A 26,904-nucleotide genomic window follows, 5' to 3' on the forward strand; every position below is an offset into this window, starting at 1 on the left:
TTTTGTTTCAAGCATGGTTCTAACTTCAACGCTTTTTGAAAACAGGTTCCACACTTTGTTGTTCATTTTCTCATTAATAATGAAACCGAGGCATTCCTCATAATCACCCATCTTCAAGGCTTTTGCGGCTGCTACAACATGCTCCCTCATGTTATCTGGTGGCCCAAGCAAAGATTGCCGTTCACTGACTCGAAGTTGGTGGTGAAACTGCTTGGAAATCATTCTTCTTCTTGCATCAAACTCGTGTGCAGCAACATATGGTATCTCAAGCAGCATTGCAGACACCAGGTATACACACTCCAGCAATTCCAGGTTAATATGCATGTGAAAGGGAATTTGCCGACGCTTTTCCACCTTTTCTTGCTCTGGTGAGATTCTCTCTCCTTGCCTTTGCAAAAGCAGGCCTTGTGCAAGTAATTCTTTTGCTCTTCCAGTAGATTGTATGTCAACTAGAGCGTTGTGAGCCTCTCGCATCAAACCTTGCCTGAACGCACAAAGGCCTAGCTGAACCATTGTGCGATTGTATGCAATTTGTGTTGGAACATCTGAGTAGTTGATGGTTTCTTGTAGATGAGACATGAGCATCAAATCCCTTGCTTCATACCAGCGATCATGTAGTGAGTGATGGTAGATATGATGTAGAATGGCTCTTGTGCGAATTCTGTCAGATGAATCTTTTGTGTATATGTACTGACATAGCGTGCTCATTAACTGAGTTGAATCCAGGCTTTCTTCTGTTTCTGGTTCCTCATCAGAAGTTTTCTCTTCTGCAACCGCACCTTCTGCAGTGTTGCGATCATACTTGTAATACACGTATTCAATAAGCAGCAAATATGAGCTGCAGATATCCTGGGAGCTTCCAATCCTTTCCACATATCCCTTTAGCTTGTTGATCACACGTACAATGTGACTTTCTTCACGTAAATGCTTCACATAATCAGTTGAATGAGCATCTGCAGTTTGCAAGATCTTAATATACTCGCTATGTAGTTTCTCCACAAGAGTGACTGGACTTCCACAAAGTCTATAACCTGCTTCTTTGTCAGAAACATTCTCAGACTCCTGTGAAATATGTTCGGCCACCACGATGTCTGGATTTTCTTGTAGTAGATCCAATACTTCTTCCACATACTTTAACACCTCTGCCCATGGTTCAGATTTCATGCAGTCTAGTATTTTGGAATTATAATCAAACAAAGAAGCAATGATGTCAAATGTAAGGCGAACAGTTAAAGCAATTCCTAAATTATTTTCCTCAGCTATTTGCCGCAGTTGTTTCAACAAATCAAATTGATCTTTTCTAACAGTAGATCTTCGACCACGATTCAGGATGATTTCGTTCAACTTTTTCATAACCACAGGATGGGTGATCTCAGTTCCTTTCTCAAACAGAGCTGTGACTTTAGCGACTTTTCCACCTCCTTTAACCTCCTCCCAGTCATCATCGGTCTTCTTTTTACTCTTCGATTGCTGCACTCGCTCCTTTTTCTTTGACTTTTCATCATCTTTTCCGGCGGTCTTTTTTAGGAAATAATCAGCAGTGAGTTGCCTCGCTCCGATACCTCCCTCATCCGATTCATCTGAGGTTGAATCATCATCGAACCCCCAGTCAGAGTCATCACTATCGTCATCTTTATCCTGCAAAGGTTCGGGTTCCTCCAACTGTGCAACTTTTACAGGAGAACCAAGAAATGTTGGAGCATCATTTTCCTCCACGTGCTTCTCTGGAACATGCTCTTCTTCCTCATCAGGATGCAGTCTGTAATCCTCCACTTCTTTTTCAAAATCCCTCAGATATTTCCTCAGCTTCTGCCTCAAAGCTCCAAGACTCTTTGAATTCAACTTGCTCATCTTTTTCCTTCCCTCCTTATCCTGCCACAGCTCAGTGATGCAGTCTTCAGTCTCCACCAGGTTTTGAATATAAAACCTTGGAATTCCTTCCTTCAACACAACCGTCTTTGATTTGATATACAACTTGCAGAGATTGTCAAACTCGTCCATCAGCTTCGACATGTCTTTGATCTTCCTTGCGTTTCTCATCAGCTTAATGATGTTCTGTAGCTCCTCCCATCTCTTCTCCTTAGCACTCCTCACAACATGCTGGACCTCTTCTTCATCATCACTTAGAAGAAACTGTCGCTGGACTGTTGCTCTTGAAGACCTTGAAGGTGCTGGGGTCTCATCTTCCGAGGAGGATGAAACATCCGTATCACTGCTTGATTCAGCAGCAAAGAACTTTGACATACTTGTTTATGTTCAACAGAACTCAGCAAAGAATCTTATATTGGCTTGCAGTGCTGTGATTGGAAAAACAATTAATAAACAAAGTGAAATTATAATAGGTATAATAGGCCAAATATTAACAATATGGCTACCTAACATACTATGTTAACCATTCATTTTATTTGCCAGACATAGTTTTAGTTCACTCTACAAGACATTGTCTTATTCTTTCTGTTAGTATATGCAATACGCCGTAATATTTAAAGAACGTTTTGGGTAAAACTACTACAGCTAACGCAATAAAACGTTTATTTCTACATATAGTTGAAGTAAAATAAACATCTACTGTACTCTAAACCTTGATAATTAAACCAACTAACAGAATACGTGAATTTCTGAACACACGCCGTGAAAACCACGTGACTTCTGGGTGTCTGACGTAAAAGGAAGTTGTAACTATGATATCAAAAAAGAAACATATTCTAGAATCAGATACATAACGCGATAGTCAAATTCAGATTATTGTTTGTATAATACCGATTAAAATTATAAATTATGAGTTTATTTGAGTGTGTCTGAGATCTTTTAAGTAAAAGTGACAACCGCCACGTTGCTTAAATAATCAGGACTTCCTTTTACTAAAGTTGTTTAGTGAAGCGGAACTTTATTGCAGGAAACTTTACGTTATGAAGGAAACTTTACGTTTCTGTGGTGTGACTTTGCTTAACAGCTGTATAGCATTTTGATGAGTAAGAACTACTGCAGTACAAGTAGCGTTTCTGGTTGTTTATTCGCTTTGTTTTCAAAGAAAATGCGTCTTTATTATTTTAACGTGTCTGTAATTTTAAAAGATTGGTTAATCTAAGTGTATTATAGTTAATGTATATTCCGTTTAACAGATTATACTTTAGTCAAAATGGACCATAATAGTTCACGTTTTGAACCTTACTACACAGAAGAGCAAAGAAGATACTCTCCTCCTCATGAAGAGTATTTCCAGGAGCGAGAGCATCAGTGGAACCAGCATGTTTCTCAAGGAAGTCCTAGGCGCAGCATCGGATACGATTATCCAAGAAGAGACCAGGATCCTCCTGGAAGGTTTAGAGAACGATCACCTTATAGAGAATATCAAGAGGAGGAAGATGATAAAGGAAGACGCAGAAGAATTACTCCAAGAAGATCTAGATCGCCAAGAAGATCACGGTCTCCAAGATTAAGGAGATCCAGGTCCCCTAGAAGATCTAGGTCTCCAATAAGATCTAGATCTCCAAGACGGTCTCCCAGGCGATCTATGTCACCTATAAGATCAAGGTCGCTGAGAAGATCACGATCACCAAGAGTTTCACGATCTCCCAGAAGATCTAGGTCTCCAAGATTGTCTGCACGGAGGTCTTCAAATGGATCTTTTAGTGGTTCCCCCCGTAGATCACCAAGGAGGTCCCCACAAAGAAGAGATCAGTCTCCTGATTATCGACAAAGAAGAGACAAAAGGGAACTTGACCGTGATCGAAGAGATGATGACAGAAGAAGAACTTCTGACCGCGATAATACCTGGGCTCGTGGCTCAAGTTCCATTGTAAGGATCAGGGATGTACCTTCCACCATCGATGAAGTGACAATTCGCTCCATTCTTCAGAAGTTTGAAGCTTCGTTTGTCTCCGCTCGGATCAAGCGAGAATATGGAACGAACAACACAAGTGAGTCTGTGTGCGATATCCAGTTTGAGAGAGTGAGAGGGGCTATTGAATGGATGACCCAACATGATGGTCAACTGGACATCCGTGGTGTGCGGATGGACATGGAGTATTTGGATGATGACCATAGTGATAGATCTAGAGACAGAAGAAGAGACAATTATCCAACAAGAGGAAGAGATGATGATCATGTTGGTTATCGAACTGGACCAACTGATACCATGATTGTAAAAGGTCTTAACTTTGATACAACTGAAGCAACAATACGTCAGTCGTTTGAGTACATAACACATTTTCCTATTGTGGATATACGTTTGGTGAGAGACAAGCTTGGAAACTCAAGAGGATTTTGTTTTGTTCAGTGGAAGACACTGGAAGATTGTCAACAAGTGTTAGAATACCTTCGTACAGCAACACCAAGGTTTCATATTGATGGAAGACATGTTATATTGGACTTTAGCACCCCACATGGTTCCAGCTATAAAGGGAGAAGTGCACCTCAACCAACAGCTTCATCAGCTGCTATTTCTGCTGCAGTTCAAGTTGCTGAAGCTGCAATACAAGCTGCACAATGGTCCCAGCAAGGAAAGAAAGCTGCAGACAGTAGAAATACTGCCGATGCAATGAATGGCAAAGCTAATGAATACAACAGACAAGCAACAGCAGCAGTTGCATCACCAGCACCCAAGGTTGAAAACAAGCCAACTGTGCCACCCCAGTCACCTAAGAATGCAGCTCCAGATCCTACCAAGTTTAAATATGATCCTACTTCTGGTTACTATTATGATGCAGTGACTGGTTATTATTATGATGCCAATTCAAGATATTTCTACAACAGCCACACAGGTGAATACATGTATTGGGATATGAACAGTCGCTCTTATGTAAAAGTCTCACAAGACGCACAGAATAAAGAGAAAGAAACAAAAGAAAAACAACAAAAGGAACAGAAGGAAACCAAGAATGTCAACGCCAAAAAAATTGCAAAAGACATGGCGAGATGGGCTAAAGCGCAGAACAAGAAAAAGGATGAAATAAAAAAGATGCTGGATGAACCAGGTACACCTGGAACAGCAGGGACAATGGCTGCTCCTGTGGTTCCACCTCCAAGGAAAAAAGAAACTTATGCCGATGCTGCATTTTCTGTTCTTGAGAAGCAGGTTTCTGAAGCAGAGAGACAGGCAGCTGTTCATGCTGCTTATAAACAAGATCTGTTTCGTAAACCAGATCTTCCTGGGTCAAGAAAGAAACCTTCACATGATGAATCTGGGTTGGTTTCTTACATGAAAGCAAGTGATAGTGAAGAAGAGGAAGAAGAAGAAGAGTTAAATGAGGAGAGCTTCCTGGACTGGAACAAACTTGCGTGTCTTCTTTGTAAACGTGGATTTCCTTCAAGAGATATGTTGACCAAACACAAGGACTTATCTGATCTTCATAAACAGAACTTAGAAAAAAGAAAAATTAAAACTGGAAGCTTGACAAAGAAAAAGAAAGATGTGGGTAATGTCAGTGCAATTAAGTATCGAGATCGTGCGGCTGAAAGGAGAAATAAATTTGGTATTACTGATCCCCCACCTAAGCGCTCTCATGGTAGAGATGCCTATGTTCCTTATGAGCAACCCACTAAAGATGGTTTGGATAATACGAACATTGGAAACCAAATGTTACAGAAGATGGGTTGGAAACAGGGCTCTGGGCTTGGGAAATCGATGAGTGGTATAACAGCTCCCATACAAGTCCAACAGCGCTCTCGTGGTTCAGGACTTGGTATGAGAGGATCCAGCTATGGGTTGGATGGCAGTGAAGGTGATTACAAATCTGTAGCAAAGAAACTGACTTATGCGAGATACATGGAAACTGATTGAAACTGATCAGGTCAAATACTTACATGGATTGGGTTCTACAAGCGAGATCTGGTTGGGTATATCCAGAAAGACATTGATATCAAGCATTTTAATTAAAGTGGTTTATGTCCTGAGTTTAATAATGAAAACATGTTTTGTAATTATTTGTTTAAACACAAAGTGGACAGATGGATTTTAGTTTCTTTATTGCCCAATATTTGATTTATAAAATGCCTAAAATACCAATGCCATTTGTAAGTGCCGGTAATAGTTTTAATTGCACTCCTGCAGTTGTTGAAGTGATCTATCAGATTTAAATCCATTTGTGCCCAATGTTAACTATCATTCATATGGTGTGCATTTTGTGTTTATTTGGTAAGACTGGCCAACTTGTCACACAACATTTATTTTTGCGTTTAAAGCCGCGTTTTTGCCGTTTAAAGTAATAGGCATTCTGATTCTACCACCATGATCACATACACCATTCTGTTTTCATTGTTGTGTAAATAATGTTTTGGTAATTTGCATTTATTTTAAACATACAGGAAAAGATAAGAATGTAGGAAGACACCACCAACATTTAATATAAGGTAAGTGTATATTAAATTTACATCCTTTACCTTAATTTGTAACAAAACTTTTTTTCAGGGTCAGTAAACTAACAGTTAGGCTAGTTTCAGTTAGTATAATATTCTGGACTAGAATGTTTGTAGAAAATTATAAAGTGCAAGACATACAATGGACAGTGGACTCTGCTGGGAAAACTTTTATATAGCCAAGATATTTACTAACTTGTTTTTTCTTTTTGTCTTGCAGTTTTCTCTCTGTTCTCTAATCTGGTTTTGAGTAAGAAAATGGAAGATGCTGCAGCACATATGGTAGATTATTCTCTTTATCTTTGTTGTATACTTTACAAAGATTTCTAGAGTTTTGTGTCACCTAATCAGTTATCATTTAACGTCATGGGTTTTTAAGCCATGGTGTTTTAACGTACAGGTAGCTACAATGACTTTTGGAGTCTTGGAACCTGTAGTATGTTTCTGTTTCACATAGAGGACATTAAACTGTACCTCAGCTGTATCGCAGTACACACTTGTTTTAATTACCTTTGTACTTAAATTTGACTTGACTGACTGCAGGTAAAGAATGGACCATGAAAAACTGTCATGTACATTACAATGTGGACTGGAATACCAAGAACATTATAGGTATGTATGGAATATTATCCAAAATCCACCAACAGATGTAGAAAAGTGGGAGTTGTCTTGAATTATGCCAAGCAGTGGAATTCTTGTCTTTGTAATGGGGCACTCGAATTGTAATCCAAAGAAATTTGGTGTAACGTTGCAACATTTGTTTTTAGCCGCTGCTACACTCTGGCCAAATGATGTTTTCTCGAGAATTTGAAATCACTCTTTATGGACATCTTCAATTGCTGGACAGGATATTCACGTTGCAGAAAGGCCATTGGCCAACTTTCTTGTTGTTGTCTGGATCAAATATGTTCTATAACTTACAACTGTTTTTTGGTTGTCGCAGATTTATGGACATCAGACTCTGAGTCAAGTGGTTCTGATTTTCCTACTTTGAAATATTCATTTTATGTCTTTGATGGAATTGCCTTGGGTGGTATGAAGGATGTCTTCATTATTGTATTGTGTTATACAGATCTACATATATTAACTCAATATTGTTTTTTTTGCAGGTTTTGATCGGCTTTAAAAAAGAGATTGTACCGAAACAACATTCTTTTTTTAGTGATAAATACCGTTATATTTTCTACTTTTATTAGGATATTTAGAAAATTTTAAATTGCTGTTAAAGTGATTTTAGGATGTTTTGCATAATATTAGGCAATTCTAATTTTTGGGAAACCTAAATGAATCAATGTATAATGGATTTTTCATTTAGTTTAGTGGATTTATTTTATAATAAGTTTTAGATTATAAAACACTCCATTTCCCATGGGCTCCTGGATTGTTTGGCACCAAACTGAAAACAGCTCTTACGTGTTTTTTCGTTAAATTTGTTATGTATAAAGCAAAAAGTGTATAGTTATTTAAGTAGTGCTGTCACAGATGAAATAATGGCTTCTGATCTGTTTAATATAATGGCCTCTGATATGTATAAATATAAAACTGTTCAATTACGTTTGTGTTAAATAAAGTATTTATGCAAAATACAAGTGTTTTGTAGAAAAGACAAAAGATTGCAAGTATATTTTACGGATTACCGTAAAATATATTTTAGAAATAATGCAACCCCGGTTAATATATCCTAAAATAGAAATCTTATAAAAAAACTTAAATTTTGGTTTTCGAAGATTCTGAAAAGAAAGCTGATACCGATACGTGTTTGTAGAAGTTAATTTACATACAGACAAATGCAGTTTATCATTTACTAATACTATATTTCTATTTTAAACGTTTCTACCTGTACATCTTAGCAAGATTAGGTTTTAAGGAATGGATTAAAGCGAAATACTATTGTGTAAGTTAGACATTGTTGTAAAAATGAAAAACTTCGCGATTTCTTGTTACATCGGTGGTTTTATGGATGTTAATGCAACGAATGAAAGTTAATTCAAGTATGCAAGATGTCAAATACTGCTACAGCAAGCGCATCAGGCTCTAAATTGGATAGGAAGAAAAATAATCCAAAGTAAGTTAGACATTTGAAAACCGTTGCTATCATTCATTTAGATTTAGTTGTGAGTGACATGAGATAAGGTGTACGTTCTACGTGTAGTTTGAAAATAATATTAAAAATGTAAAGTCCTACATAATCAAGACCCTGTACGAGTGCAAGTATAAGTCTGTACTCTTTTGTGGGTGTAATGCAAACAAATGCAATCTTAACTAATGCACAGAACTACTTTTAGTTTCTAACTTCTGAAATACTTTCAGTTTAAATTTAACTTTTATTCAATTCCAGGTTTTACGTTGACACCAGTAACTCCGGGAGTAAATTTCCCCGAATAGAAGATTGTGTTCATTTTCATTATGACAGTGTTGATTATGGTGATATAAAGGTAATTGTTAATCATACTGTGATGTCATAATCCTTTTCCAGTTAAATGCCCTGTATATAAAATGTTGTAAAAGACCTAACACAACAAAGCGAAACAATTTTTCTCGGAAAAACAACAAACTTTTTAATTTTGTCACCAGTATGTTTTAGTTATGAAATGATAAACAAAGTGGTTCAGCTACACACATACGCATGTGTATTGATTTAAAGTAATCATATAGTTTTGCTACAGACATAATTTGAACAGTTTTAATCATTGTATTATAGCATCCATGTACAATACAATTTTAAATGTAATAAAGAGATTTTATAAAAAAGAGTTTTTGATTTAAATTTACGATACTGCAAGTGTAACAGCAGAAGTGTTACCAAAATACCCATCCTGTTCATTCATTGAGAGTATATTTATTCCTTATATCCCAGTTGTCATTCGTGGACGATTCAAGTGACAACTTTAAGATAAATGGGTCGATCAACATAGAAGGATTTAAACCAATATTTTGTGTTAGAATAACAGGCAAGGTATGCTGGTGTTTATTTATGATTTACAACTTAACGTTATATCTCGCATAGATATCTTACTCATGCATGGGCAACACGCAACAGGATATGTGGTTTTGGTTTATGAATCATTTTTATAGATGTGTCATTTAAAGCTCATAATGGGTTTTAGAAATAGCGCATAGGTACCTTAGTACTGCCAACCATTAAAATTCAATTAAAGAGGAAACTAAAGTTTATATTGCATCAAATTAGGGGTAAATTTTCTGAAGTGATATAACTAAGATAACAGCTGACTAGATATATCACCTTTAACCACACAATCTAATGACCTTCCCAATTCATTCCCAGTGCAATTCTTGGGTTGTTCGAAGAAGTTTAACTCACTTTCAACTCCTTGATACATGGCTACATGAGTGTGTGTATGACCGAAAGTTCTCTCAACTTTCTCAGCTTTCTGAAGCCGAACTATCAACAAAGACATTGGATGTAAGTTCTTTGACCTTTATAGTTATGAGCATTTTCAAAAAGCTCATAAAAATTTGCATTATTTTCCCTGAAGCATGACACATGAGCATATAGGGTATGTGTCTAATTCTAAGTTGTCAAAATGTGGCCATACATTTGAACAAATGAAAAAAAATCTTAAAATAAAGCACCCACAAAGTTATACATTGTACCCTATAAAAGTATTTAGGTGTATGAAACAGAACACCTCTGTAAGTTGCGTTATAATGCCTGTCGTTGCTCTGCACGCAAAAAAAATGCAAAAATTCGTATTTTATCTTTGGTTTTTAACACACAGGACATTCAATCTATTCTCCGAGAATATCTCAATCAACTTTCCACAATTGCTCAATCTGGTGATGAAATTGGTGGCGAGATATTCTGTGCTCCTATCCTTCACTGGTTCGAGGTTGACAACCATGGAAGAAACATGGTGGCCCATGCACTTGGTGATGTTGCAGACATCAATATACCTGCTGTGGCTGCTGCAAGGGTAGTGAGGAGGTACACATCAACTGATGATGATGAATTAAACTTAGAGGTATGTATGGTTGAATTGATGTGAATATATAATATAACTGAGGCACAAGTTGTCAAAAACAGATCTGGCATTCATTAGCATACCGACTTTTAATTGGTGTGAATAGCATACAGGTTGGACACAAGTTTTCTTAAAACCTCCTCTGGCATTTTTTTTGTGCCGACGTTTTAATGTACTGTATACATTTTGTATTCTTGTTTAATGTACCTGGTAGCAGCAGGTATTATATTTGGGCAATGGTGTTGCAGTCAGTATTTAAAATATGGATTATTAATTAATATAGGTAGTGCATTGTACTGTTAACATGGTGTTAGTTAGTCTGTGTTGTTCAGCCCTTAACAAAGGACACAATATTGAAAAACATCTTAAAAATATTTTTTTTAAATTAACATTAGCAGCACTGTCCAGCATATAGGCATCTGCTTTACACATTACTTTAAAATAGATTTATTGACAAAAGAATAATTGGAGGGGCTTGCTTTATGCAATCACCAGTAGCAAGCTGCCTTATACAGCATTTTGTTTTATACTTACCAAGTTTTTTTGCACAGTTTTTATAGTCGGACTATGATAGTCCTATCTATTTAACTGATGCTCCCAGTTTGTGTGAAGTTATTTTTATGATGATAGATCTCACATAAGATTATCACATGTTTGTATTGATTTTATTTGCCCCGGTTAGAGTGTAAACTCTACATGCAGTGAGTGGAACCTTTTTTGTCGCAATGAATAATTGATGATAGTAGAAATCTATCTTGTGCACCTGCATACTATGTGTACAATGTATGGCTATGTGTTAAACAGTAGACTGACTGTGAATACAACTCGTGTGGACTCTGTATAAATGCTTATACCTTTGGGAGTATTTTACTGCTTAAATGTATTTCTAGAACATGGAAGTCATACAGGGCGTGTTGTATTGTGTGGTTTTAAACATGAACATTAACCAGTGGCAGTAGATTACCACCAACACCACAATAATTTTGTTTTATTAACAAAATTTAACACTTTGCTGATAAAACAATAAGAACCTGTTCTTACTAATACCTACTATTAGTCTTCTTTTTTATAAATAAGTTGTCCTTTAAACTGTCTAACTACCCGTAACATAATATAATATCCAATTTTCTTCAAACTTTCTAACAACTTATTTTCACACAGGTTGGTGACATGGTGTCAATCATTGAGATGGGTGCCACGGGTTGGTGGAGGGGTAAACAAGGGTTGAAAGTTGGTTCGTTCCCCGCACAATGTGTTCGTCGTATCAACAGCTCATCTGATGTGGTAGGAACGCATGAACGACCGTTCTCACCCCCAGCTTACGGACCAACTTACGGACCAAATCAAATCAAACCAAGTACGTAGTTTATGAGTGAGCCTTTACATTGGCATAGCAAATTGTTAAACATCCATTTAAATATGTGTAACTTATTATCATCACATGTCAAGGTAACGCCAGTCAATATTATGTATAATATAGGTTTTCTGTTGCATACACCTCGCATCCCAAGTTTATCCATACTTGTACCTTATTTATGGGTAGTTATTTTTTAGTATATGGCTGACAGTGACAACATTTCATTATTTGGTTGAGCAATTTCTGCTGGAAGTTTGACCAAGAACACATTTCTGTCATTTTTTAAGAATGTCTTTCCAATCATGATTAAATACAGTTTTTTCTTCGGCTGTTATAATATCTTAAACAAAACTACATATTATGGGTTTTGGTAAAAAACTTACAAGCATTACCTTCATAACAGTTGCACGGAAACACGGTAAATTCATGGACTTCCTACGTTCGTTTCTTGATACCAGACCAAGTAAAGCTCATTTGAAAAGGAAAGGTATTTTAAAAGAACGTGTGTTCGGTTGCGATTTGGGGGAATTACTGCACCGTACTGAAGAAGAAGGCAAGTTTTATTTGGAAGTTTTTTTTTATTTGTTTTCAATTATGTATGTTTTTCAAAATGTTCGTTTTATTGTTTTTATAAAAAATGTTTTGGAAATTGTTTATAAATATGTATAATTTTTAGGCATTTTTAGTTGAACTTTTTAAAATTGACAAAAGTGCCATTTATTAAAACCCCCTTTAAACCATGTACCCACCCAACAGTACCAGCAGTTATTTTGGACTGCACCAGTTTCGTTGAGCGACACGGCATAGTGGACGGTATATATCGCATATCAGGTGTGGCTTCACACATCAGACATCTAAGGTATGAATTCGACTGTGATCGGAGACCTGACCTTGAAAAAGATGTTGTTGGAATACCCAAAGCAGGCCATGTACCTGGCATGTCCAAGGATGGTAACATGATATGCGATCCACACAGCATAGCTGGCTTGTGTAAACTATTCTTCAGGTGTGTTGATGTATTTTTCACATGGAATTGAATGTACGGTGTCAGGCTTGGAACTTGTATTCACTGGGTTATAGAAAGGCGCCATTCACTGAGCCAAGTTGTTAGGCAGTTGATATGGTAACACTGCATTTGTGGCATGTGAGTGTATCACTGTGTCCTTACACAATCCACTTAACAGTTAACACAAAACCCTGGTGATGTCTTGCTGTATGGTGTAGAGTTAAACCCTTAAGATACAAACTATTGGCAGAAGATATGTTCAGTCTTGGAATACACCTGGCGACAACAGCATATATCTATATTGTGTCTTGAAGTAATAAATGATGTCTTGTTTTCTTGTGTTTAACCACTATTATATTCACAACAGAGACCTCCCCAACCCCTTACTCACCTACCAACTTTACAATCGGTTTGCGAGTGCAGTAACCGAATATGACGCTGAGGAAAGATTATTAAAAGTACATGACGTCATACAACAGCTACCACCCCCACATTACAGGTATATGTGGATTGTGTTGATAACTACTAACTAATAGTTGTACAGTTTTATATTTGGGGTAAACAGGTAGCGATGTTAATATGTTACTTGATAAGGATACGAAAAATCTTTGATAAAATGTTTTGTTGGATATTTAAGGAAAACTGAAACATTTATTTTGTTTTACCAAAGATTTTCTTGTTTAACACATTCTAAAAAGAGCAAAGTTAATATATTATACAATGGCAACCCTGCCACTTTTTTATGTTTATCAAAAATATTGTCCATGAAATCATAGGTAATTCACTTGGTGGTAGTTAGATGTACCATCTTGTGAAACAAATTTCATCTTGCTGCTTGTTATATTCACTGGTTCAGTGCAGAAGTTTGGTGCCCAGGGAAAAACTTAATTTTAGCAAAACCTAAGAAAATTTTTTATTTCCTCCAGAACATTGAAACACCTCATCACTCACTTGAGGTTCATGGCACAGCAGGAAGACTAGATAAACTATTGCAGTGTCGTAACCTCGCCATAGTATGGGCACCTAACTTACTTAGATCAAGGGAATTAGAAGCGGGGTTGGCTGCTTTTACCGAAGCCAGAGTTCAATCTGTCGTCACCGAGTTTCTCATCGTAAACGGGGATATATTGTTCAGCGATAAGCTACAAACCATGCAATATGATGCAGGTGGGGCTATATTGAATGCTTTAAGCTGCATTTTGTGTTTTGATTCAGTAGTTTAGGAGGTTTTTTGAAACTAAAGGCAACATGATGCATGTCACTGTAGGAATACAAATATACAATTGAACAGCATTAAATATGTTATTTTAGTACTTCCTCAAGGTGTATGAAGCCATTATGCAAAGTGTGCAACAACGCAATAATTTAATAAGGAGCATTAGGCTTGTTAAGCTATGTATGGTGTTCAACAGCACTGTAGAAAATTCCTACCCAGCCTGTTTCAAAGTTTTCATCAGTGAAAAAATTTAATTTGTTTTTGTGGCTGAACTAATTTGTTTCAAAACTTTCGACTATTGGCATCTATGCAAAATGATCATTTTAAAACATTTTTTTGGAGGCCAACAGCCCCTGCTTACTTCTTGTCCCACTTAAAGTAAATAACAGCTAGCATAACCCATATTCCCCATTAGATCATAAACCTCCTCGTCCTCGCTCCCTGATGATCCTCCCAACTCCCAAGTTGATCAGTTTAGAGGAAGCACAAGCAAGATCAAGGTCCGGAGTACCTGCTCCAACATCTGACAGTCATAATTCATCCTTGTCCTCGGAATCCGGAGTCAAACTTCGAGAATCGAGCGATCGACATTCATCAACAGACAGAAGGTATTGTGATGTCATAGGATTTGTTGTTATGATGTATAGTCCATGAAATTATCACCGCGGTAACACAACTGCCATGGAAGCTTAACTTCACACAGATATTCACCATATGCCTGTTTTCTAAGGGTTTTATATCATACTCCACTCTGGAAAACTAAATATTCTTTTTTATACACCTTGGTTGTATGTCAAATGGTTTGGGCCATGGTAATTTTTCTGCCCCGATAGCGGGTATTGCCGTAGAAATTCTCTGCCCACAGCTTAATGCTGTGGTAAATTTCATGCCATAGTGGTTGTTGTTGTGATGTCATAATGTACCGTTGAATGCACAATAACATGTCTGTATAGACATAGGTGAAATATCCTTAACCTGCATTTTGTTCCTGGTTTCTTTATGAGTCACTTGCTGATTCAAATATGACGTTCAGACCTGAATTCATTATCAGTGCAGTTATAACTTGAATGCTTGTAACTGAATAACTGTATGATATTTTAACACTGATGATGGACCAGGTTCCTGACTCACATAGGCGCCAAACCTGGGGTGGCAGGGTTGGCAGTGCTACCCTCTCCACTGCATTAGTAGGAAACATTACAAGTTACAACCAATAATTTAGACTTTATTTCTGCCTCCCCTGTATTTTAAAAAGTTTGGTGCCTATGGTTTTTCTTTATCTGTTATTGTTATGTTTTATTTTAATTTACTTTTTCTTTCTCTTTTTTTGAACAGAATGTTTTAATTGTGTAGCATCCAACTTTTAAATTTTACAAATAATTTGAAATAACTTCAAAAAAATAAACTTCTTAGTGACAACATAAAAGTAATTCATATTAATAATAAATAATATTTAGCCCCAATATTAACAAAAAAGCTGTAGGAGCATAGTTAACAAATGTACTAATATTAACAAAGTCACTGAAACAATAATGTTATATTTTAACATTTTTGTGCAAAATGCCTTAAAATTTTAACCTTTATATTGATAATATTCTTTGTCTTTCTTTTCTTATACTTTTACTTTATCTTTCTATTATTGTTGTTATTATATTTAAGTAAGTTTGTTTTTATATTTTATTATTATTTGTACAAAGAAATGGTTTATTTTGTCCCAGAATTTAATCGGTACATTTTAAACAGTAGTGGTTTTGGGCCAGCCAAGTATATATTTTTTATGACTATATCTTCGAGAACATTTCATACCTTCCCAATTAAAAAACCTCTTTCATCAAAAAAGTGCCAACTAAACACAAAGCATGAAAGCAACTCAAATTCTGTTTTGACTGATGAAAGAAAGAAGATATTGCTAAACAGTTTGTTGAAAACAGTATTAATTGTTATAATTACTTATATTCTTCTACCTATCATCAAAACAAACATGCATCAAGTTGTACACGATATCTATACCTTCTTATCTCTTCTTTCTTCTAACTTTCCCGAGTAACCTGGTATCCACGCAGGCGTAGATCATACGGAGATTTCTCGCAGAAGCGTCGAAACCGACATATCACGATAAGCCGACTTGTTTCCGATCAAACAACTAACGAACAAAACGGGGAATTGAGTGAAAAAGAATCTCGCAGAAAATCTTCCCAAATCTAAACCTCTTTCTTCTGTGTGAAAATTAACAAATATCAGCGCGAATAATTACTGACAATCAAAGTAGAGTCTTCTCTTGTAGTTCTTTTTACTTTCTTTTCCTCTTTTTCACAAAATGCTTTTATATTTGATAACAGCATTTTTTTAATCCAGTGGCCTTATTATGCAATGTAATTTATAGTTTCAAAGGCAGTTTAAAGATAGTACACTGCATGGTGTTTATACTAACTATAGTTAATACTAATACAGCATGAACTTTCACATTGTTTGCCTTTTCCAGTGATTTTAAAGGACCAAAATAATTTAATAACGCTGTTTTACACAGTATTTCTGCCAGAGTAGAAACAAGTAGCTAAAAATAATTTGCGTTCTTTAAAATTTTGGTTCACTCACTTATCTTTAAAAACTACACTGGTTGTGCTGCATGGAATAAATGTATGAGAATATTGCATGTTTTACGTGTGTGTGTGTGTGTGTGCCAAAGCATTTTACTTTGTGATCTTTCTAACTGCATGCTACTTTGTTACTTTACTAATGATCTGCGAGATCAGACTATCCGAACCACTGTTGTAAGTCATGTTCTTGGTTTGGTCCCATAGTACCAGCTGTCACTACTATTTACTAAATATGTTTTGGCAGGAAACGAAGCCAGAAGAAACCACTGCCCGCCTTTATATCAAGCACCCCGAAAATAATCAGAAAGCAAGTGCACGGTAAGATTTCTAAAATTGAAAATTGATTTTGTTTTATCAAATGCAAACTCTTTGTTAATTTGCTATATTGGACGTCATATTTTTTTTAATTTTTCATAGTTTTGTTAAAAAATAATGATAAACCTGCCAATGCCTCACCAAATGGCAATAGAAACATTGGTTTTCAATTAAATTTGTAAAACCAGAAGATACATTCCTAGAAATTGTATTATGCCTGGTAACAAAGGCAGTGGATCAATATAATACATCCTGAAAGAATATAATTCAGCCACATAACCATAGGTGCCAAACTTTGGGTGTGGAAGGGTTAGGTAGACCCGCCGTAGAATTTTTCAAACTGTAATCCGTAAACATTACAACCAACAAGTTGCATTTGTTTTATAGAAATGCTTGTCTAACCCTTCCTGCCCCCTCTGCTTTTTAATAAGTTCAGCTACTATGTATTTACAAATATGCTAATAAATGTTGCGTGTTTCTACACAGTGCTTAACATTATGCTTTGTGCATATACTGCTAGCTTTTTAAAAATGTTCATATATACATAATGTTTAACATTACAGGTAGTACCCATGCAAGCATACACCACCCACCAACAGACATCACCCATTCACCAGACACCCCATCTCACCACACACCTGGTTGGAAAGTTAAACTTGGAAGTTTGCTTCGGAAATCTAACAACGCAAATGTTATACGTCAATGTAAGTATAAAAGAAAGTTAATTAGTTGATTAATTTTACAGCAAGGGATGGTTGTTGGGGAAAAACTCCTGTTTGCCAGTAGCTTGGTGGATAATAAACTTTTTACACAAATAATAAACCATGTAAATGTCTCTATGCTAAATTTCATGGACCATTTTTAAACATGAAATTTTAATATAAAGCGAGAACAGTTATATTCAGGGTTTCGTCTGTAGTATGACAAGACATTGTGTCTTTAATCCCGCCTTAAACAAGACATTTGCGTTGTGGAATGGTAAATAAAACGTCAGAATTTGCAATCAAAAATAAAATATTTCAAAACATCCTTAACAGACTTGTAATATGTCAGCAAGATCATGTAAAAAAATAGCTTAGTCACAATACCTCTTTATTACAGCATCGTTGCGTCGAACACAAAGTGATGATTCGCTGGTTTCTTCCGGGTCGCAACAAAAGTTGTCTGAAAATCTGATGACTCTGGGAAATATCCGATCTTCGCTGAGTCATGCTACATCCTGCGAGGTAATTTTCCAATACTTTTTTAGAACTTTTTGACACGTAAATGGTAATCTTTTAGTGTTTTTAAAAACCTTTTATTATTGTGTTGGTGGGGTTAAAAACATTTGTATCTCTATTTATTGTTAATTAATAGTAAGGAGTAAGTACATTTGTTTTGTTCCAACCCAGTGGTTCTTTATAAACTGTTCGTATTGTCAACATTCAACAATTCACAAAAAATAAAAATGCAAAAAAATTACCTACAACGCTGCACATTTTGTAAAAAGCAGCACGAGATACATGAAACAGCACACACACGTATAATTACTGCTGTTACCGCACCATGCAAAGCAAATTGGTTACATTAATTTATTATAAGTTTTTCTTTTTTCTTACTATTTAATAACCCCTTACCCAGCAGGAAGGGCTCAGTGATAGGTTATTCCCCGAGCCCCAGGTTCGCCACCCCAACGCCCCAACATCTGGTCCCTCCCCCGTCCCAATGAGGTCCCGGGGCCCCGATAATCGTAGACACGCCCACCAAAACCAGCCACGCCCCACTGGTGTATATACGGACGATCATCATGAGTTTAAATCTCCAGATACTTTCCAAATCAAATTTAAACAAGTTAAACTAAGGTAAGATTATTTTTAGCCATTTTAAGCAAAGCTGAATCTTATCTGCCTAATATTATGTTTTATGCAAATATGGGTCTACTTTATCAAATAAATAAAAGTTTTGGCACATTTTCAATGGATATGGTGGTATTTTTTTGGTAAATTTAAAGGTTTCTATTTCTTACCAAACAAAGCTTGAAAGGCTTTTAGGTGCAACCCCGGACTTTACTTTCTTCTTACAGCATATTTTAACAACTGTTGTTTTGCTGTTAATTTCTTTTTTTTTGTTCTAATAATCGCCGCTGTTGTTTTTTCTGAGAGATAGTTGAAAATTATTTTGTGTTTCTTAATATATATATTTAATTAACATATAGTTTATGGTGAACATTAACATTATATATATTTGATATATTTGTATGATTTAAATCCCAGGCATTCAAAAGATCCATCTCCAGCCACTGAAGTTATTCGTAGCAGTAGCCCATTCTCGGGGTTGGCATCTGACTTTCCTGGGGTTATGGGTGAAGGGGGGTTGGGGTTCGACCCTCTTAATTATCGACCAGCTGCTATGATTTCCCCACAAGGTTGGTGGATTTTTTATTAATAGATTTATGTTTTTTTATTATTAATTTACCCATTCTATGTTTTAATTATTTAATATATTTAGAAAGTTTACCTATATTTTTTAAAGCATTTTTGTAATATTTGAACATATTTTTGTAGTGATTTATCTTTGCTTTAACAGTAATTAGTGTTTGCATTGTTTATTTGAAAAAGACTTTATTTAGTTTATCACAGACTTCTAGCCAAATTAAAAATACACTTTATTTATTTAAAGCAGATGTGATGACACCAACAACAAGAACTCCCGACAACATCAAGACCTGGTCCTCGTCGGATGAAACCTCTCCACCAGGGGGCATGCATCGCACGATATCGATCAAGCGTGTCTCATCAGTGCAATCACTTCATGCAGAACCAATGTTTGCGGCTGTTTCTATGATCAGTTCGCTACAAAACGTAGGTGATTGTGGAAGCAATGATCAAAGAGATGGAAAAGTTCTTCAGTCTTTACCCGAGACACCAGAAGAAAATGTTACAGAGAAAAAATGGAGGAGTCATGATTTGCTGGAGACGAAAAAGTCGCCGGGTTTGGATAAAACTAAAAGTTCTTTAGATGGTTTGACGGCAGAAGATTGCTTCAGTGAAACTTCTTCGAGTAAAGTTACAAAACTTGTTTCGAGAAAAACATCAGCAGCTCAGTTGCTTGGTGTGGTGCCTTATAGATCAACGCAGGTCGATAATAATACTGTGGTTAATGGAAGGTCTTTGCACTTGGATCTGAATGAGAATATTAAGCAAGCTGAAACTTTAAACGCACAGAGGCAAGAAGATAACAAAGATACAAATGAGAGAAGGTGTATTCAATATCATACACACAGTGAACCTGGGTTGACGAAGAAGCCTCACTATGGCTCTCTAATTGCTTTGGTTGGTTTAAAAACTGAATCCCAGCCAGGCAGTGCGCATGGGGGGTATATTGATCAAAATCAACAGACCTATACCCACACAAGACATGCTTCAATAAATGAACATAGTTATGGTTACAACAGGCCGTATAGTAACAGACACAACTTTTCTAAACACCGCTCCAGTGCTAAGTCATCAAGCACATATAAGCATTCACCTCCAAAGTTTGAATACAGACAAGACGACACAGTGTTTCGCTCACCTAATACAGTGATGTACGTAGAATCATCATCTACTCGCATTTACACTGCAAGGTTGGACACGTTTAATCCAGAAGGTCGGCAACGAAACGATTACTGTGAATACTCCCCACCAAAGAATCCACACCCTAGTACTTATCACTCCAGATCACAAAGTGTGGATGCTTACAAACCATGCCATAATAAACTAACCCCAGGGTGCAAGCAACCCAGGGGTGATAACATACAACCCCCACAACCATTACCGGCCCCACGAAAACATTACCGCTCATACTCAGCGGGCGATGATCTCCAATCTCCCCAACCCTCGTACAAACCAACCCCACTGCCAAGAAACCGGGGTTCAATAGAAAATCGCCCATTTCCGCTTACCCCGGTTTCAAACCCCATGTTTCACCCATGGAACCCCACCCCTCGTCTGCCCCAGTAACCCCTAGGGAGTTTCCAAGTGAGTACATGAAGACCCCACAAAGCTACCCATCTTCGTACACCAACGATACATATGAGGATTGGTATAACAGCAAACCCCACCCACATTTCTCAGCTTCCACCGACAACTTACACCCACACCCCCAAACCTGTAACCCCAGACCTTCACGATTAATTTTCCATCAATCCGAAGCAGAAGGTCAAGATATTTACTCAAATAAACTCTGTAAGACACAATCCTACCCGCAAGACTATTACCGAGCGTCCTATGCTGAAGGTACTTCATATAACAACGCAACTTACAGCTGCTATGCTACTGCTTCTAAGTCCTACATGGAGCCATTACAAGATGAAATATACAGAAATCAGACAGCTGCAAATCACACTGTGTCTCACGTAACAACACCACAACAGCCCACAGGATTATCATGGGTTTAATAACATAAGTAAACATTGTGAAAGCTTTCCAACACTAAACCAATTAGACAAAGATTACCAAAATGTTCACTGTATTTACTGGTTAAGGCCATTCTTCAAATAACCTTCAGCATGCCTAGCATGAATAACAACTTAATGAGTATTTATTTATTATTGGTGTATTTGCACACCAAATAAAATTTAAAAGTGTTGGAAAGAAAGCTACGTAGTTTAAAATCATACTTAGATGACACAGTCCTCTGTAAAGAAACAATTTCTGCAATTCATTCTTATAATGATCAAGAGTATTTCGTATTTTTTATTTTTACTTGCAGAACTGTGTTAACATTTTTATTTCATGATTTCGTTGGGTGCTGTCTGTCTACCTATTGTTACTGAGTTCATTATGCATCATGTATGCTTTTGTTACATCACAGTTCTTATAATATCATTCCAGAGCTAATTATTAGCACATAAAGGTACTAGAGTCATTTTGCACACCTCCAACGCTCACGGTATTTTATATTTCAAATATAGTTGCTTTGTTCTGTAACAATAGCCAAGTTACTATGGCAACAACACTGAGTTGACTTTGGACAACTTTCTATTGTTTGTGCTGTTTCGTCACAATGTCACCTTTGTTCACGCCATTTTACGCGATCTTTTCATTTGCAATAATAAAGACACTTATTGTAGAATCAGTTTAAAGCTGGATATGAGTATAAAATGTATACATGCAACTTTTGTAAACTTGGCCGAAAAGAGCGCAATAAAGAGTGTTCATGGTGTTTGATTATCAGTATTTAACTCCGAAGTATCACACTAAGAGTTTTTATACCTTTGTGTCAAGTGTCCTACTCAAAGCAGCCCAGTAAGTTTCGTAATTCTTGTGCAAGACACATAAATTTGTTGACTTTGTAATGATTGCGCAAACGACAGAAATCTCTCTTATTTTCATTACGTCACAAAAAGAAAAAAAGGTCTTCCTTTTTTTCATTCACCAATCACGTGCAGCTATATAAGCGGGGTGGTGTGGCGTAACGAGTTAGTGCGATTCTGTCATGTTGTGGAAGGGTTTTCATGGCGGTCCCAGTCTCACTCCCGCTTACTTCAAGATTTGGACGATTCAAAGATAAATATAAATAACAGTAACTTGAAAGTTCTTCGCAACCGGGCTTAGTATTCATACTGGCCCAAACCCAGTCTCCCAAATCCCTTCCACAAACCGGTCCTTGAGTTCTGAGCACCTCAGCGGCCGCGCAGCCACCGAAAACACGGTGCTAGCGGTTGGTGTAAAGATCCAAGGGCCACCTAAGTACAACTTTATGAATTGCGTTTTAAATCGCATTTTCATAAGTTGGCGAAGGTGGCTCTGTGGAAAAATCTACAGTCTAAACAACAAGCAGCAAAACACAAGTATAATGTAAGAACTTCATACATAATCTGTTTACCGGGAAGTATCGTATGACACGCAAGTAATTTAATCATAACAAACCGTATTCATTTAATCACATCCCGTACATACAGGCTATTCGTTAATCAACAAGTAAACCTCACAACACGCGCGACTGGTGCCAAGGTACCGGCTTCTGTTGTGACAATATTTACTTTGTGTAACTTGAGAACTGAGTAACTTAATACGGAGGTGAACCCCAGATAACTTCTATACAAGCAGAGTGTTTGTGGTTTAAACTGTACCTTTCTGTGAAAGGGTTAAAATGATTTCACAAATTGCCCAAGCACAACTTCATGAAATGCATTTGAAATAGTAGTTAAGGTAACAAAAGAGGCCCTGTGAAGAAATCCTACACAACCACAAAGATTGATCATATAGTTACATTGTAACACATAAAACCCTTACAAAATATATAACCATCACTTTACCGTTAGGATATTTTATTTGCAGCGAGAAAGCATCTAATATTTCTAATTTTAACTACTAATATCTTGCATTCTAAACAGAGTTTTAATGATTATAATTTTGCAATACATGCTGTTTTTATTGTGATATACAAAACAATTCATTTTTAAACAAAAATATAACAGTAAATGAAACTTATCGCTAACAAAACATTTTGCAATATATCAACATAAATGTGATTCAAAAAAGTTATACAAACCAAACAAGCACTGATACATGCTTAACTGATTAGGCATTTATAATGAAACTTTATTTTTAATACATTCCCACACATGCGATGCAGTAACAAGACTTGCACTGATCGGTATATCTGCTACTTTAACAGAGTCACATTGCACAATGTGTGTGGCTTCTTTAAACTGGTCATTACCCAACACATCCCCATTAAATGCCAGGATATGTCTCTCCATTTTCTTTCTTTTTTCCACGTCTGTTGGAATGAAGATTTTTACCCCAAGAAAAATATCATTTAAGAATTCTGATTCGGCCATTTTTAGCAACTTCTCTTCATTGTTTTCCTTCACCTGTTGAAAAACTGACACCTTTTGTGTAGATTTTGATGTGGACTTCTCATCTTTAACAACTGGGGTGCTGCTTACTCCAAGTAAATGTGAAATATCTGACTCTTCTTTTGATTTCAAATACAATGCCTTTAAACGTTCCAATGAAGTTGCTGTTTTCCAGTTCTTATCCCTTCTAATCTTGGTAACTCTGGGAAATCTTATAGAAATTCCCTCTGCAGTATGAGACTCTGATTGTGTGAACTCAGTACCCGTGATTTCCCACACTGGTGCATTCTTTGGGTCAGCTACAACCAAATCTGGGACATGATTTTTATTCAAATTCAACCACTTTGGTACTCTCTTCATATCTTTGCTTATTTTCTCAACTTTCAGTTGTTTGTTTATCTTCTCCAATGTCTCATCATCATGTCCATTCCCGACTTTAGTAACCGTACACCAGCGTTCTCGCTTTTCATCATAAACCCCCATCAGGAACACAGACATCATTCCACCTTTGCTGCCAGTCCCATAGTAAGCACCCAGTACTACTAAATCAGCGGTATCCGCCATCTGTCCCTGCATTAGATAGTCCTTCTTCACTTTAAGCCAATGTCGCTTTCCTGGTTCATAAACCCCTTTAATATCCTTCAACACCAGACCCTCCAAACCCTCCTTTATAACCCTCACAATCATATGCTTCAGGTCATCTGGTTTATTCACAAACTTCAACTCCGAAAGCATAACTCGGTTTGGGATCACTTTCATGCTGGTTTCAAGGATTGTTCTTCTTTCTTTCATTGACTTTCCCATCAAGTTCTCTCCATTGAACTGAAGAATGTCAAATATAAACAAGCAAACATTAGCGTCTTGAAATTTAGACTTCTTATGAATACCAAGGGTTCCAAATGGAAGAGGATTTCCAGTTTTAACATCGACCAGCAAGACTTCACTGTCCAGAATCATGCTGTGGCCATCAGGAAAAGCATCCGGGATATATTTTTCAAAATGCATGATTTTGTGGTCGGATACAGGTTTTAAACTTCTGCTGTAAAACTGGAAATCTTTTCCTTTCATATGCAGTTGTACCCTTTCGCCATCATACTTAATTTCAGAGTACATCCCATTCGGACATTTCTTCATAGCTTGTTCAACTGACTTGCATGCTTCAGCTAGCATGGGGGACACTGGTGTCATGAGAGAGGCACGAACCTCCAACTTTTTACTCCCTGATTTCTTATTCTCTTCAATCCGATCTAGTACATCTTTTAAATCCCTTGATGCCTTGAAAGCCTCGTGTGCGTTGCTGTCCAGAGCATCCAGGATATGCTTTGGCCCTGCTGTTATTTTAAGATCACATTTAATTAGCCTTATTACTGTTCTGAGGTCATTTCCGGTGCTGCGTTTTGCCAGTTTTTTTAAAAGTTCAAGCTGGTCCTCCTCCCTTGTGAGTTTAGACAAGTTTTCAAGAAAGTCATCTACATCATGGATGGTCAGCGTGCTCTTCTTGGTCGGAGGACATGATGTGTTCGATTCAAAGAACTTATAAACTGTTTCTGAAACATCTCCTTGCTCCAAGTCTTCCATCATGTCATCAACATCTTCAACGAAGATTCTACTGAACAACTTAACAAGTTGTTTGCTTTGTAAGTTATATGTTCTTTTGACAGCTCCTGGCATGAGAAGTTTAACTATTGTGAACAAGTCCCCAGTGAACCCATCGCCACTTGAGCCTTTTTCGAAAAACCTTTTCGCGATGTTGGTTTTTTCATTATAGCTCGCTTCTTCTGCGATCATCCCACACAAACGTCGAAACTCTCTGAACTGATTATCTTTTGAGTTCCCTCCCACTCGAGGAGCAGGAGCACAAGATGTGGATGGGGAATTATCAGTTTTTATCTTCTTCTGAGGCGTGGAGACTTTGGCTGCTGGAGAAGGTACAGGATCAGATGATTTACGTTTTTTGGGTGTAGCTTTTTTAGGAGTCTTCTTAGCCGCTTGATTGGCACATAAAGTAGCAACAAGCTTTTTAATTTCATCCTTTTCTTCATCCTTCATGTCAGCGAATCCATCTAAGTCACTTACATCCTCTATTTTCTTTGTGGTTGCCCTTGCCTTAACAAAGGTTTCAAACATACATGGAATATGATGATATTGCTTCATTTCACCATCTCCATCATTGAAGTAATTAGGAACACACTTTGCAATCCTTGGGCTGCCTTTTTCTATTGGTTTCTTGCACTTTTTGCAATTTGATTTTCTTTTACCATAGTCGCAAGTGAATCTAGTAGAATCTGACATTTTTCTACTGAAAAATTATATCTAAGAATATGATATAAAATACACAGGTAGTTAATATATCGATCTCCTGTATGCTGTAATGTAAAGCTAAAGCACATCGCATATTTATAGTGTTTTTCTTTTTCCCTTCATTACTATGTAAACTCTTTTTTATGTTGCAGGAAGCATTGGAATCAGTACCAGACAGATCTAACTATGTTTGTAAGCAATTAAACCTCAACCCATGTTGATATGGTTACTATATTTCAAGCCAACACGAAACTTTAGTTTTGCCAATGTGGTTTCATTTTAAAACTCGTGAAATTGGGGAATTCCCCAAATCGTTAAATTGCTAAGCTAATGTTGACCAGAGCCATAGAAATACCGAGTAGTCCAACCCATTGTTACGTAAAAGACAAATTGAACGGCAATTTGGTTCCAAAATAACACAGTAGGTATATGGAAAATGCATGTTTTTCGGTAAATTAGAGAAAAACTTGAGTCCAAAAACAAATTTAAAAGTTAAAAAGTGTAAAAAACAAGTGTTATTTGTTTTCTGTATCAAAAAAGTCAAAAAATGGAATTAGAAGCGGTTGATTTGTGACATTTTAGTCATTTAATGGGGGTAAATTATTTTTTTTCAAAAAAATGTTTGGTATTGTAAATAGAAGCTGTTTTACGCCTTTCCACAAAAGGAAATCGCAAATAAAACTCAACAAGTTCGTTTAAATTCATTGCGAAAGTCACCGCTTTTGCTCTATTTTGAACACACACAGACGGCAGTTGGACTACTCGGTGTTTTTACGACTCTGATGTTGACAATATTTTTTGTGGACATTTTTTAAGTTTTATTAGGTATTGCTTCACGGATTTAGAAATTAACGATTTAATTAGCGCAGCAATGTTATAGTGCACTTGAATAACGTAGTTTTGTTCTATTATAGAGAGAATTCATGTCTTTGATCTTTTACGAAGC

The 26,904-nt window shown here is 36.7% G+C and overlaps 5 protein-coding genes and 1 non-coding gene across 13 annotated transcripts in view; 4 read left to right on the forward strand and 2 right to left on the reverse strand.

The window, feature by feature from the left end:
• Positions 1 to 3: 3 nt before the first annotated feature.
• LOC100184846 (eukaryotic translation initiation factor 3 subunit C) lies at positions 4 to 2,308 on the reverse strand (the record flags this gene model as incomplete). The annotated part of the gene is made up of 1 exon (XM_002128822.5): positions 4 to 2,308. A coding segment is annotated over exon 1 (2,241 nt), but the record flags the coding sequence as incomplete, so codon positions are not given.
• Positions 2,309 to 3,126: 818 nt separating this feature from the next.
• On the forward strand, positions 3,127 to 7,867 carry LOC100182475 (RNA-binding protein 5-like). 2 transcript variants are annotated; one of them, XM_026839997.1, is made up of 5 exons: positions 3,127 to 6,351; positions 6,578 to 6,639; positions 6,901 to 6,969; positions 7,125 to 7,390; positions 7,467 to 7,867. In XM_026839997.1, exon 1 carries the CDS (start codon positions 3,140 to 3,142, stop codon positions 5,780 to 5,782), a length of 2,643 nt encoding a protein of 880 aa, XP_026695798.1. In that variant the 5' UTR covers positions 3,127 to 3,139; the 3' UTR covers positions 5,783 to 6,351; positions 6,578 to 6,639; positions 6,901 to 6,969; positions 7,125 to 7,390; positions 7,467 to 7,867. The 2 variants fall into 2 exon arrangements, with proteins under 2 accessions (XP_026695798.1, XP_002128897.1); XM_002128861.5 differs by having other exon boundaries at positions 7,125 to 7,867.
• Positions 7,868 to 8,209: 342 nt separating this feature from the next.
• LOC100177781 lies at positions 8,210 to 21,935 on the forward strand. 5 transcript variants are annotated; one of them, XR_003397381.1, is made up of 11 exons: positions 8,210 to 8,422; positions 8,696 to 8,792; positions 9,215 to 9,313; positions 9,644 to 9,781; positions 10,098 to 10,340; positions 11,502 to 11,697; positions 12,101 to 12,250; positions 12,454 to 12,703; positions 13,071 to 13,202; positions 13,630 to 13,870; positions 14,335 to 14,528. XR_003397381.1 is itself a non-coding variant. In XM_018817028.2 (10 exons), exons 3-10 carry the CDS (start codon positions 13,855 to 13,857, stop codon positions 20,809 to 20,811), a joined length of 2,244 nt encoding a protein of 747 aa, XP_018672573.1. In that variant the 5' UTR covers positions 12,517 to 12,703; positions 13,071 to 13,202; positions 13,630 to 13,854; the 3' UTR covers positions 20,812 to 21,935. The 5 variants fall into 5 exon arrangements, 4 of the variants coding, with proteins under 4 accessions (XP_018672573.1, XP_018672575.1, XP_018672574.1 ...); XM_018817028.2 differs by lacking the exons at positions 8,210 to 8,422; positions 8,696 to 8,792; positions 9,215 to 9,313; ... (2 more) ...; positions 11,502 to 11,697; positions 12,101 to 12,250 and adding exons at positions 16,761 to 16,834; positions 17,395 to 17,535; positions 17,933 to 18,057; ... (1 more) ...; positions 19,084 to 19,235; positions 19,490 to 21,935 and having other exon boundaries at positions 12,517 to 12,703; positions 14,335 to 14,527; XM_018817030.2 differs by lacking the exons at positions 8,210 to 8,422; positions 8,696 to 8,792; positions 9,215 to 9,313; ... (2 more) ...; positions 11,502 to 11,697; positions 12,101 to 12,250 and adding exons at positions 16,761 to 16,834; positions 17,395 to 17,535; positions 17,933 to 18,057; ... (1 more) ...; positions 19,084 to 19,235; positions 19,493 to 21,935 and having other exon boundaries at positions 12,517 to 12,703; positions 14,335 to 14,527.
• A 519-nt stretch (positions 21,936 to 22,454) lies between these two features.
• On the forward strand, positions 22,455 to 22,539 carry mir4075 (microRNA 4075). Its single transcript, NR_034468.1, has one exon. It is a non-coding gene; the product is annotated as a microRNA 4075 (primary transcript).
• A 567-nt stretch (positions 22,540 to 23,106) lies between these two features.
• Positions 23,107 to 26,057, reverse strand: zf(parp)-2 (Zn-finger (NAD(+) ADP-ribosyltransferase)-2). The gene has a single exon (XM_002129198.5). The coding sequence runs from the start codon at positions 25,947 to 25,949 to the stop codon at positions 23,385 to 23,387; it is 2,565 nt and encodes an 854-aa protein (XP_002129234.1). The 5' UTR covers positions 25,950 to 26,057; the 3' UTR covers positions 23,107 to 23,384.
• Positions 26,058 to 26,065: 8 nt separating this feature from the next.
• LOC100185655 overlaps positions 26,066 to 26,904 on the forward strand; it is a 7,769-nt gene continuing 6,930 nt past the window's right edge. For 2 of the 3 annotated variants that reach the window (XM_026840002.1, XM_018817025.2), the window contains exons 1-2: positions 26,066 to 26,150; positions 26,873 to 26,904. The exon at positions 26,873 to 26,904 is cut by the window's right edge and continues 110 nt beyond it. The gene's annotated coding sequence lies outside the window, so the exon portion shown is untranslated. Of the gene's footprint in view, positions 26,151 to 26,720 lie in introns of those variants that run through there. The other variant, XM_018817024.2, reaches the window with a different exon arrangement.

Source organism: Ciona intestinalis, unplaced genomic scaffold (genome assembly GCF_000224145.3).
Source record: "Ciona intestinalis unplaced genomic scaffold, KH HT001094.1, whole genome shotgun sequence".
NCBI classification, from domain to species: Eukaryota; Metazoa; Chordata; class Ascidiacea; order Phlebobranchia; family Cionidae; genus Ciona; species Ciona intestinalis.